The sequence below is a fragment of the Schistocerca piceifrons genome, chromosome 3 (genome assembly GCF_021461385.2).
Source record: "Schistocerca piceifrons isolate TAMUIC-IGC-003096 chromosome 3, iqSchPice1.1, whole genome shotgun sequence".
In the NCBI taxonomy this organism is placed as follows: Eukaryota; Metazoa; Arthropoda; class Insecta; order Orthoptera; family Acrididae; genus Schistocerca; species Schistocerca piceifrons.
In genome coordinates this window covers 604,998,607-605,012,814 of record NC_060140.1, presented here as the reverse complement: position 1 = coordinate 605,012,814, position 14,208 = coordinate 604,998,607, and the positions used below count along the sequence as shown (strand labels likewise).

Sequence of the window (14,208 nt, the reverse complement as noted above, 5' to 3'; positions counted from 1 at the left end):
ACCTCTTGTTCACATTGATAGCACTTTGAACAGTGGACGTTACATTTCAGATGTGTTATGACCTGTGGCTCTACCCTTCATTATAACGCTGCGAAACCCTACATTTCAGCAGGATAATGCTTGACTTCATGTTGCAGGTCCTGTACTGGCCTTTCTGGGTACAGAAAATGTTCGACTGCTGCCCTAGCCAGCACATTCTCCAGATCTCTCACCAGTTGAAAACGGTTGGTCAATGGTGGCCGAGCAACTGGCTCGTCACAATACGCCAGTCACTACTCTCAATGAACTGTGGTATCGTGTTGAAGCTGCATGGGCAGCTGCACCTGTACACGCCATCCAAGCTCTGTTTGACTCAATTCCCAGGCGTATCAGGGCCGTTATTACGGCCAGAGGTGGTTGTTCTGGGTACTGATTTCTCAGGATCTATGCACCCAAATTGTGCAAAAATGTAATCACATGTCAGTTCTAGTATAATATATTTGTACAATGAATACCCGTTTATCATCTACATTTCTTCTTGGTGTAGCAATTTTAATGGCCAGTAGTGTATGGTTTGGGTTGGCTTCAAATGGCTCTGAGTACTATGGGACTTAATGTCTAAGGTCATTGGTCCCCTAGAACTTAGAACCACTTAAACCTAACTAACCTAAGGTCATCACACACATCCATGCCCGAGGTGGGATTCAAACCTGTTTTGGGTTGATGTGGAAACAAAATCACCTACTAAATGATGCTGTAACATAGATTTTTGCTAAAGTTTGATAATTTTCTGTTGATAACAATCAGTTATTTTAGATACTCATCCATTGCATTCAGTGAATACATACACAAGGTGCATATCGGTCTACTCTTGATCAGTAAATCTATCCATGCTGTCATGTATAACTGTTAATGGCAGATAAAACCGATTACTCAGAAGGGAAGAAGCAAAAGCTATATCATCTCCTGTAGGACAACCACTTTTGCACTGGCTACAGTAGCAAAGGCTCCAATGGAAAGCTTTTCTCTTTATTTTGATGATAATCTGGTGGATTAACTGTTACGTAAACCAGTGTTCATTTCATGAGCATTTGTAGACTTTTACGGATCTTGTGACATGCAAAAAACAATTTATAATGCAGGCACACAGCTAAGTACTTCTTTCAGTAAACTGTACTGTCTTCATAAATAGTACAATACCTTGTTATTCCTCTGTAAGTACTAGCAGAAATGGAACTACTGACAGCTGGTACTCCAGCATGTTTATTGCAAGAATTGTATCAGAAAAAAATTTGGCATTAATTAGAACATGACAAAAGAACAAACCAGTTATTCCCTCACATGTTTTGCCCAATAAACAGTGGACTGTAGCTTGAAGTCTCTTCAGCTTTACAAAAGCCGTATCATGATCTATTATCATCTCCACAATGCATAACGTTGGAAAGATTGACTGACACTTGTGGTCAGCTACATAGTAATTACAAAACACTTGCAGAAGAATGACAAAATAGCTAGTAGCAGTGTTTTTTTTAATGGTGTCCAAAGGAACATTTCTTATATACGTCAAAATCTACTACAAAAATAAAGCTTTGTCTAGTGTGGAGAGAATCTGCTGCCAGTACAAAAGGAGAGGAACTGGGTCCAGTCCAAAAGGATGTGAAGAACAGAAACAGCACCTACTCTCTGGCATCATATGTGCTGAACTACAAAAGACAACAAACTTTTCATAGAATGTTTAACCATCTACACATGAATGTAAAGTATGCTAAGGTGGTCTGTATGTCCTGTGAAGATGATAACAAGGGATGAACATTTAATACCATGTGTCATGTAAAATGTTATACCTGTGTCATTAAAAGTTTGTGACACTTCATGTTCCAAAATCAGTTATCTGAAAACAAAGAATGATTAAAACAGCACTGAATATATTATTTCACTTTTAAAAGGATAAAATTATACATTTTTAAAAATAACTCCATGGAATGATGAAGTATTGTGTTGTTATTTATGTTTTAGTTTTGTGTCAAATGGACCTGATGAAAGTCTGTGTGTCTGAAGGATTAAATAACAAAAAGTTCAGCACCAAAGAAACCATAAACATCATTATTTTGCTAAAAGAGATGTTTTTTCTGGCTATGATAATGTCTTTATTGAAATTTTAAAATAAATTAGCATATTTCGCACTTGGAAATATTTTTCATTAAATTTAGTAGAAGATAAAGATATTAGTTATGCTGAAAACTTTCGCTGTGGTGTTCTATTATGGAATTATCTTCTGGAGCAAAGCAATTAAAGCAAATTAAGAATTCACACAGACAAATTGAGCTGTAACATATATTAAATCAGTAACCACAAGTCTCGTTGGGATTGTTTCATAGAAATAGGAACACACATTCAGCTGCTAGTACATTTTCTTGCACTGATGTAGGGCCTTGGTAGCTAGTAAGAACAATCTATTTGAGCTGAACTATGACTTATATGACTGTGATATGTCCTACATTTTTTTCATATAGACTGAATTTCCTTGTTAATTGTTCAAAGTGGAGTTTTGTATTCTGTTGGTAGAGATTTCAACAAACTCTCAACACACACAAATCAAGATACTGTGATTCCTCAAAATATTGCAAATTTCTTTTTAACACTCCTTTAAAATATATGTTTATATACATTTAATGACTGAAATCTCCTGCTAGTTGCATGCCAAATGGGTGTGTTCATTGCAAACAGACTCCTGTTGTTACAAACATTGATAACTGTTCATTTTTGATTAATGTTAAAATTGTCTTTTCCAGAATTTGGCCCACAACCAGACTATATGTCTTGAAAGAGAATATATTTTATCATAGGTTGTATTCTGTATTTATAATTATACTCTTCAATTTGACTACTTTCCAAATCATTGGTCATTCTGAAATATGAAGGTAATCCCAAAAGTAAGGTCTCCTATTTTTTATAAGCACATAGACCTGTTTATTTCTACATTGGTTTACATCAGTTTACAGCTTGAACATTTAGCTATTTTTCCACATAATCACCATTTCTGTTGATGCATTTTTGTAGATGCTGTGGCAGTTTTTGTATGTCCATGTCATACCGGCTCGGCACCATGCTGTTCAGAAGGTTATGAACCTCTTCTTTCACCTCATCATCGGAGCTGAATCGCTGGGACCACAATTAATGCTGACAGGTACTATGAGATTCTGAAAAAACTCAAATGGCCAACTCAGAACCAGAGAAGAGGAATGTTGAGCAAGGGCATACACATTCTCCATGACAATGCTCGCTCACACATCACTCAGCAAACCGTTGCTCTCCTACAACAGTTTCAGTGGAACATAATCACCCACCCACTCTATAGTCCTGACTTGGCACCCAGTAACTATCACCCATTCCCTAGGTTAAAAGAACATTTGGCCAGAAAGCGATTCAGCTCCGACGATGAGGTGAAGGAAGAGGCTCATAACTTTCTGAACAGCATGGCAGCGAGCTGCTATGACATGGGCATACAAAAACTGCCATAGCATCTACAAAAATGCATCACCAGAAATGGTGATTATGTCAAAAAATAGCTAAATGTTCAAGCTGTAAACTGTTGTAAACCACTGTAGAAATAAAGAGGTTATAAAAAAAAATAGGAGATCTTATTTTTGGGATTACCCTTGTACATATCATCAAAAATAATGTTGCATACTACTTCATAAAATCAGATATTTTTATATTTGAGGAAGTTGTCACATAAACTGGAGCCAGTGGCTTCTCAGTTGTGTGTGACACAGTACACAAAACTGAATAGAACCCTCACATGCACTCCACAGTGCAAGAATTTGTTGACAATGAGACAATGTCTAATATCATCATAGATCCTAGTTTCTACATGTTTACTTCCACTGTCATTTGCGGAACAGATACTCTCTTCCGATGCTTTTGTGTCTTATCCTTGCAATTTTCCATTTTCAATAGCTGATGATGGAGCTTGTTATTCAGGAAGACTACCATAACAATATTTGTATGATGATAATATACATCTAGACAAAAGATGCTTATGACTTACTCTGTTTTGTAGTTCACGAATTGGTGGGCAGCATTTGTACTGTGTTGCTTTATCTGGAATTGCTTCAGCATTCAATGTGAGGTAGTGGAAACATGTCTCCACCGTGAGAGGTAATCCTGCTTGTTTTGCTTTGTGTATGAATGGAAGAGCATCTGCTGCAGATAAATGAACCACATGACACCTTACTCTGAAACCATTATAAAACTGAATTAGCAACTCGCATCTAAATCAAAGGTTGTATTTGACTGTAATACATAACACGAATAATGCATGCTAAAATAATTTAAGTAAGCCACATGAGATGATATGCACAAATGTCTCCTTAATGAATGAAGATGTCAAATTATGTGGAGCTAGAAAATATGTGCAATAGCAGAGAATATAGTTATTTGTTGTTAAAAACCCATTACATTTATTATACTATTTTGACTATCTTTTGTAGTAGTAGCGTACAACAAAATTCTGATCTGGTTAGGAGAAGAGAAATTGTAAACACCCATTTTGGCAATAATAAAATTTTCTCCACAATGAAAGTAGTATAAGAGATCACAAATGTTATTGTGACAGAACTAAACATGAAAAATATCATGTTAGTAAACATTGTGTGACTGCTTAGAACTGTGTGCCAAACTAGGCTTTAATATATTTACCTGTCTTTCACTGGCACAGCACTTTTTCAACCTACCAAAACTGGCTTATTGTATGTAGTCATAAAATTTTAATTATCACTTTGAAAAAGTCAATATGTGATCATAGAACTTGGTAATGCCATCCAGCCTGTTCTTCATGTTTGACCTTCAAAGTGACACAGTTTTCTTTATAATACATTACATGGCAGGGACCTTAGTTGTGAACATCTGCATACTCACTGTTCAAGAAATGTTACTCCTTGTAAATCAGCATGTTATCATTCTGGAAATACCTGCAGTGGAATGGCTTCTTTATTTGAGGAAACGGGAATAAGTTGGTGGGTGACATCTCAGGAGTGACTGTGTTCCATTCAGGTTGAGCTAGGACACTGTCATGGAGCAAAAATACCCCCTTGAACAGCTTCCCATGACACTTCATCTTGACAGCCCCCCAGAAACTCATCAAGAGACTTTGGTAGTATGTTACTAAAATTGTTTGTCCTTTACCACCATAGTCTGTTGGCACCTCCACACTCAACATTACATTGTGCAGTTATGGTTAGGTCTTTGTATTATTCTGCATGTTTCCACTGCTTGCTCTGTTCCTTTGTCTTTGAGTTAATGGGGGTACACCCAAACTTGTCCATGGTGTTTAGATGGAATGTCCTGACACTGTTGTAACATTTCACTGCTGTCTGAGTTTGGTGGGACTTTTCCTAGTTTTTCACAGAGAGGTTGTATGCCAATGTGTCATATAACCTACCTTCATAGCCAAGGTCGCTAAAACACACTTTGTTTGAGTCCCGGTGGTCAATGAAATTTTAACTGCCAGTATTTGTTCAGTGAAGGGTGGAGGGGTAGTGATGTATAGTTCCTTATCACCTTTCTTTGCAAAATGTTGTGGATTAAATTCCAGATCTCTGCAGTATCTCATGAAGTGAGACTTGATGGTGATCTATCTGTCAGATGGGGAATGATAATTTCAGCAGCTCCCTTGATGCCATTTGAGAGGAATGAGCTATGTGTCAGCACTGGGTTTTTCCCTCTCTCTCTTCTCTTATCATCACCATTATCATCATCATCATCATCATACAATACAAACATAAAACTACAACAATATGAAAAAGCTAGTCTGCTAATACTCACATAGAGGAGGCACTGAGTCACAGACAGACACAATGAAAAGACTCTTAACATGTAAGCTTTTGGACATAAAGACCTTCCAAAATAGAAAACACATACAAATTTGGAATGGAAATCCATGATGGATTAATGACTATATTATGTAAAGGATAGACTGACACTCACCATATGGTGGAGATTAGTGGGGATGCTGAGTCACAGACAGGCACAACAAAAAGACTGCCTAACAAGTAATCTTTCAGCCCAAAAGCCTTCTTCTGAATTAGACAATATACTCCTACACATTCATGCAAATGCAACCTACACACATGACCGCTGTCTGGCTGATGAGGCTTGTGTCTGGCTTTGGCAGCCAGACCCAGTTGTGTGTGTGAGTTGTGTTTGCATGAATGTGTGTGTGTGTGTGTGTGTGTGTGTGTACATGGTCTATTCCAGTAGAAGGCCTTTTGGCTGAAAGTTTACTTGTTTTGCAGTCTTTTTGTTGTGCCTGGTTGCAACTCTGGATCTGCGCATATGGTGAGTAGTAGTCTATCCTTTTCATAACACTGTCATACACATTCACACAAGCACAAGTCACATACATGGCACTCTCACTTGCTGGCAGGACCTGAATATGGACTGTGATTGTATCTGACATGAGCAGTGATCTGGGTTGGTTCATGGGGGTAAGGAGGAGGTGTGGAGCAATGAGGAGGAATAGCAGAGTAGGGGTGGGGTCAGTTGTTAGGCTACTTGGAGTAAGAGCATCCAGGGATGTGGTGGGGACAAGATAGGGCTGCTAGGTGCAGAATTGGGAGTCTGATTTTTATTGTGGTGCAGCAAGGGGCTGGGGGGGGGGGGGGGGGGGGAGGAGCAGAAGAGAGGTGTAGAGAAGGGGAAGAGACTTGTAGGTGCATCGGTGGAATAGGGTAAGGTTTAGAAAAGGGGGAGGTTGAGGTGGAGTGGGGGGGGCAGAAGGGGGGATTATGGGAATCAAGGACAGTTGCAGAGAATTCTCTGTTGTGAAGTTCAGAAAAGCTGGTGTTATTAATAAGGATCCTGATGGTACAGACTGTGAGGCAGTCATTGAAACCAAGCGCATCATGTTGGCCAGCATGTTCAGTAACTGGGTGGTCCAGCTGTCTCTTGGCCACAATTAGGCAGTTACCATTTATATGGACAGACAACTTACTAGTTGTCAATCAGCACAGTAGCTGCAGCTTAGTTTGTAGATCACATTGCTGCTTTCAGAGATAGCCCTGCCTTTGATGAGATAGGAGGTGCCTGTGACCGGCCTGGGGTAAGTAATAATGGGAGGATGTATGGGACTGGTCTTGCTCCTAACATTATGCTGTATACACACCTATTATATCCACATAAACTCTACAAACACATAAGCAACACATCTCGCACATATTCACAGTGAAAGAGGCCAATGCAGTCAGAGGAAGAATGACCTTTCTGATGGACAACTGAAGCTACCTTTTGTGATATCCCAGCCAACAATGCCATATAACATTTATGTTATTACCATATCATATGATGCATTGCTGCTGTATACTTCAACCAACTCAGTGTTTATTGTTGCAGGATTGTTTCCCTCCAAATGCAGAAAGTGACGTACCACATAATACATAGAAAAGCTCTGGTACAGTGTGAATACTTTAGGCATAAAGGAAACCACTCATTGAAAAGCAGAAAGTAAAGAGTTGTCGACAGGCAGACACAAAAAAGAAGGGGAAACTCAATAGCTTTTGGAGTAATCCTGTTTCAAGCTAGGGTACAAATAGAGAAACACACACACATACCTATCCTTAAATGGTGCCAGCTAGACTTTAACAGTACCCCTCCATTTCATCAGTGAGCTGCACCATTTTCTTTTGACTCCTATAGCACAACACTTTGGTACTGTAGTGCAAGAATTTCAGTGAATTCTGACCTTACTAACAGAAAATTCTTGGTCCACATAAATGATTTATCCTGACCATGGGAAGACTCTTAAAAACTGTAACATTTCCTGATGACAGAGTTATATGGACAAAGGGGGCATACATATTCATACCAGATGCAGCCAGAAGAATAATGGAACAGGCCTACAGCTGGTTCACAGTGAACCTTAATCTTGTGAAAACTCCTGTGCAAAATTTTCTTACAGGTTCAGACGTAGATGTCAATGGGGATACAGCATGTGAAGTTCTTGAGCATCCAGATAGATAATAAATTGAAGTGGCACCAGAATGTGAATACATTAACCTGGGAAATTGTGCATGCAAATTCAAGTGGCCCACCAAAGAAGTTGTTGCCAAACATTTTCTTTATTTGGTTTCCTAAAATTGAGTAAGAGACCAATGCAAAAATTAGACATGGGATAGTAGTAATGATCAAATCTGATTCTAGACCATGAGAGCAACTGACACTAAATGTATCTGGTAGACCACTTGAATCTGCATGCACAGTGACCTGACTGGCTACTTTGAATGCTAATTAGCTCACAAATGATGCAATGTTTCGAATTTTTTCTTAACAATTAAATCTCAACACAACCTATCCGTCAAACCCCTTACAAGCTTTTCAGGCTCTTTCTGACCATCCTATACATACTCCATAATGGTATTTGTGGCTAATAAAATGATCAATTTTTGATGAACTTAGCAATTTACAATGGAAATACTAGAAATAATATTCATTTAGACTATTTATCCCACACCAGGGCTCAGAATCTATTTTTACATTCTGATGCAAAAGTCTTCAAAAGGTTGCTATCAAGCAAGAAATTGGAAATCTCTGAACATTCAATACTAAAGTAAGAGAATACCTTATTAGTCAATATTTCTGTGATTTATCAGAAAATTTGTATTTGTGGATGTAAATTGTGGTTAGCACTGACGTTCATATTATATAACTTACGGATATAGCAACGTGTAGACAGCTGACAGTGTGCTTCGTGAAGTTTCATAAATGCATTGTGTGAAGTATTACATAAAAAGGACAGCTGATTAAAGTCAGATGTCAGTGGTTTTTAACTATTAGTGTGATTAGATTAACACTAGTCATAATTGACTTTTAGTAGACAGGGTGTTTCAAAACGAACAAACCGGTTTTAAGGCATTGTGGCATTTATTATGTTCAACTTACAATTGTAAATAATGCGCCAAATGAAATAACAACTCAAACAGTTTTGTTTTTATACGTGTGTGTAGTGGGAAGAATATGGAATGACAAAGAGTGACTGAAAAACGTGTTGAATGAGTGCGAGTCTTTCACACTTAGCCCGGGGAAAGTTTATGGGCCTTTCTTTTTTGGTGAATTAACTGTAACTGATGTTTCTTATCTTGATGTGCTACAGCTGTGGCCCGTGACTCAATGGGAAGAAGCAGATCAACACATCTTTATTTGGGAGCAAGATGGTGTGCTGCCTCACAGGCATATCTCAGTATGCGACTGGTTAAACGATGTTGTATCCAACCGGTAGATTGGGCACAAGGGGCCAGTTGACACAGCATTTTATGCATGACCTTCATATTCACACATGATCTGACACAATTATGTGTATGTGCCTCTGATGCCAGCTCAGCTATCTGACTTTAGAAACAGTGTTATTGCAACAATTATTCCTGACATATTGATAAAGGTTTCTGAACAACTTGCCTATTGACTCGATGTGTGATCAGTGTTCACACTGAATAATTGTAAGAAAAAAATTGTTTGTGTTTGTCTTACAAAGCTTTAAGATCCATATAGTTATTTTGAGACACCCTGTATTTTACAGAAGTAGTTTGCAGTGGATACTTCTTCGAGCTAATGTTCTATTTAACCAATTCCATGTCCCTGAAGGATTCACAATGTGATTAATGGAACAAGACATAAGAATAAGTGAAAGGATGAACAAATAACATCTTGTGTGGCCTTGAAGGTCAGTGCTATGCTGCTATAAGCCAGTAAAACCTCAAAGGAAGAGGAACTGTGATAACAGCTTCCACTTGAAAAGGTGGAATATCGCCATGTGTGTGAGTATAGACGTGACGGAATCAGCAGCCATCAGCACAAGTGTTTTTCATACCATTGCAATCTGGCTCATAGAAACAAAATGTTAAAACATTGAAGTGTATGTGGAATCTGAGTGTAGGAAGAAGACTTACAGGGAAATGAGAGGGTCCTGATACGCACTAAGTGACCACAGCATGGAATAACTGCTATCCTGACCACATCGCTATAACAGACTAGATAACTTTACCTATATTGTTGCTCAACAATGCTGCACTGCACTAAGAGTAGATATGTCTGCATCAGGTCTGATAACACTTGCTGCAGGCTGGACTAATAGCATTACATTGGCTTCTGTTATACAGAAATCAGAACTGTCTCTGGCCATAATAGGCATGTGAAGGCTGCAAGTGTGGTGTTGAGTATCAAATTAAAATTTTTCTAACTAATGCAATGTATACACTTACAGTAATAGTCAGATATGTGTTAGTTGTTATAAAAGTGACCACAAGCCGACTTGTTGTAATGCACACTTATAATAGACAAATTCCAAGGCTGGTAGTTTGAGACATAATTAGACATTGCATATGGTTTTTACTTCTATGTGTTGAAGACAACTGGAACAGCAACTTCTATGGCAAGTGGGATCTAGAGTCAGCATTACAACCTCCTCTTCAGACAACTGGACATAAGATATTTCAGCATGACAATACATGGTCACATGTGGATAAGAATTTACCAGCCTTTGGCAAAGAATGACAGGTGGCAGTGGTCTTCAGGGTGGTGCAGTTTCCTGACAGATCATTCATCAAATGTGTCTGGTATATGCACAATTTAAGTTGAAAAAGTCAGTGTTATAAGTCCCTCATTGTAAACACAGAATAAGATGTAAAGAGAAGCAGCATCAAAGAATACTACAAAACTCAGGAAATTTAGGGGTACAAGCCACTATCAACATGTTTCCAACAAACACGTAGAACACTGGCTATTCATAAGGAAACCCATAAGATATTGGCAGACTACTTTACAAGCTTATGAGACTTTATAAAACACACATGACTTATGAAGACCATGACTACAAACCAGCACACTAGGGTGAAACATTAAAATACTTAAAGGAGATTGAACATTACAGAATTTTGGAAATATGCTCCAAATGCATGAATTCAAATCTCAAAAAAGAAGTTTCAACAAAGAGACTTGACTCATATTTGAACATCTTGCCTGAGTCACACACAAAACAAGAAATGTACCTGGCCCGAGTCACACATTAAGCAATAAATGTAGCGTGAGAACATTCATAACTCTCGTTAAACCCTGACATCTATGAACTTCTTTTTCTTGTGTAAGGCTGATTTTTAAATATGCTGAAAACTTGTATATTCAAATCCTTACCACAAGTTTTCTTGAATTCTGACAACCAGTTTGCAAGTGGAAACACCTAAATACTAAGCCCAAGGGGTTCTTATTACAGATAAGCAAATTAATAACTATTAAACTTTCTGGCATCATGTTGCTTGCCTCAACACTGTTTAAGGGCTTTCAGTGCTGCAAATATGTGACAGTATCTCAAATTTCATTCACTCAGCTTCAAGTTAATAGCTTGTACAGTACTTATTTAGTTTGTTTATTTCCTGGAATTTAATACACATGACTGCATTAATGATTCCACATTTTCTGTGCTCCCAAATCTTGTTTTTGTTGTTTCATTAATGGTCTTCTTTCTCTTTATTTCACTCTATTATTATTATTTTCTTCAGATCATTGCAAGTGATTGAACAGCTGATGAGATGTAAATATTACTCAATAATACACAAAAAATAAATGAAGCATACACATCAGAAAATCACATCACACTACCGTTCTGTTGATCTCTTCACAGAAAACCTTCATTGTTCTGTAAGTGGCTTGTATTATAATTATAAAAGGAATTAAATCATAGGCCAACAAAAGAACATAATATCATGCAAATATAAATCACTAATGAAACATTCATTTTATGAATACACAAGACAGTTACCTCCCCCCCCCCCTCCCCTAAACCACCCCCAAGAACCATGGACCTTGTCATTGGTGGGGAGGCTTGCATGCCTCAGTGTTATAGATAACCATACTGTAGGTGCAGCCACAACAGATGGGTATCTGTAGAGAGGCCATAAAAATGGATGGTTCCTGAAGACTATTTGTAGGGGCAACAGTCTGGGTGACTGACTGATCTGGCCTTGTAACATTAACCAAACGGCTTTGCTGTGCTGGTACTGTGAATAGTTGAAAGCAAGGGGAAACTACAGCCATAATTTTTCCCAAGGGTGTGCAGCTTTATTGTATGGTTAAAAGATGATGTCGTCCTCTTGGATAAAATATTCTGGAGGTAAAATAGTCCCCAACTCTGATCTCCAGGTGGAGAATACTCAGGAGGATGTCATTATCAGGAGAAAGAAAACTGGCATTCTACAGATCACAGTGTGGAATGTCAGATTGCTTAATCAGGCAGGAAGGTTAGAAAATTTAAAAACGGAAATGGATATGTTGAAGTTAGATATAGTGGGAATTAGTGAAGTTCGGTGGCAGGAGGAACAAGACTTGTCAGGTGAATATAAAATCAAATAAGGATAATACAGGAGTAGGTTTGATAATGAATAAAGGAACAAGAGTGTAGATAAGCTGCTACGAACAGCATAGTGAAACCATTATTGTAGCCAAGATAGACATGAAGCTCATGCCTACCACAGTAGTACAAGTTTACATGCTAACTAGCTCCGCAGATGATGAAGAAATTGAAGAAATGTATGATGTGATAAAAGAAATTATTCAGATAGTTAAGGGAGACAAAAATTTAATAGTCATGGGGTATTGAAGGAATAGTAGGGAAAGGAAGAGAAGGAAAAGTAGTAGGTGAATATGGACTGGGGATAAGGAATGAAAGAGGAAGCCAACTGGTAGAATTTTGATAAGAGCATAACTTAATCATAGATAACACGTGGTTTAAGAATCATGAAAGAATGCTTGTAGCATTACATGAGTACGTTCAATATAGTCAGATCTACTTTGTGTCACATGAGTGTAGGGGAGTCGAAACAAGTAGTGACCCATGATGTCATATCAACTTGAGATTTTTATATATAAAAACAAAGATGAGGTGACTTACCGAACAAAAGCGCTGGCAGGTCGATAGACACACAAACAAACACAAACATACACACAAAATTCAAGCTTTCGCAACAAACTGTTGCCTCATCAGGAAAGAGGGAAGGAGAGGGGAAGACGAAAGGAAGTGGGTTTTAGGGAGAGGGTAAAGAGTCATTCCAATCCCGGGAGCGGAAAGACTTACCTTAGGGGGAAAAAAGGACAGGTATACACTCGCACACACGCACATATCCATCCACACATACAGGGATGGATATGTGCGTGTGTGCGAGTGTATACCTGTCCTTTTTTCCCCCTAAGGTAAGTCTTTCCGCTCCCGGGATTGGAATGACTCCTTACCCTCTCCCTAAAACCCACTTCCTTTCGTCTTCCCCTCTCCTTCCCTCTTTCCTGATGAGGCAACAGTTTGTTGCGAAAGCTTGAATTTTGTGTGTATGTTTGTGTTTGTTTGTGTGTCTATCGACCTGCCAGCGCTTTTGTTCGGTAAGTCACCTCATCTTTGTTTTTATATATAATTTTTCCCACGTGGAATGTTTCCTTCCATTATATCAACTTGAGATTTTTTTATACATGTAATTCATTTCTAAATTTTATTGATTATTTGAAGAGTAAAGAATTTAATTATGTACAGCATTTAATAGGTAATGAGTTTTAATGAGATAGATATAAATATGTTTTGACATAGCAAATCAGTTTGTTGCATTATGCGTGATATGTTTTCTCTCCTTGTAAGAACAAAAACTTCCGTGTTGCTCAAGTGCACGATCAAGTAGTGGTCAAGTGCAGATCTGCTGTAACTTTCATGAATGGGCATAGAATTGTTAATTTACAACCCGGAGTTGATTTAAAATTATTCTAGGGAACCACGGCCTGACTTCGGTGCAAACAAATCACGCACAAATTCTCAAATATCTGCGTGGAGTTTAAGATATGTGGCTGGATATCGGGCATTATCGTTCCATGGAGGATTCAGTAACATTAACTACAATCTATGGACATTAGCTTGATAATAGCTATCAAACACTTATATGAGCAGCATAGTAATCGTCTTGATGCTTGAAGCAAGCGAGAAGCGATTTACTGTCAGGATACTACAAATATTAATCATTGCATAGACAGCTTGTTGACTGTTGCTTAGCAACTCAGAAACAGACAGTGATAGAGTTACTCAAACGATCTTTTAAGTATCAGTGACCACTACACACACACCAGTAACTAATTACTCTTAACTATGAGTGACTTCTGGATTGGATGAGGTTTTTTTTTTTTTTTTTAATTTCAGCTAATTGGTATTAA

General features: G+C 38.1%; 1 protein-coding gene across 2 annotated transcripts in view; it reads right to left on the bottom strand.

Moving 5' to 3' along the window:
* Positions 1-14,208, bottom strand: part of LOC124789739 (allantoinase) — a 253,013-nt gene that overhangs the window by 73,630 nt on the left and 165,175 nt on the right. For both annotated transcript variants that reach the window (XM_047257193.1, XM_047257192.1), the window contains exon 8: positions 4,031-4,217. In XM_047257193.1, the coding sequence (XP_047113149.1) occupies positions 4,031-4,217 (187 nt within the window). The remainder of the gene's footprint in view (positions 1-4,030; positions 4,218-14,208) is intronic.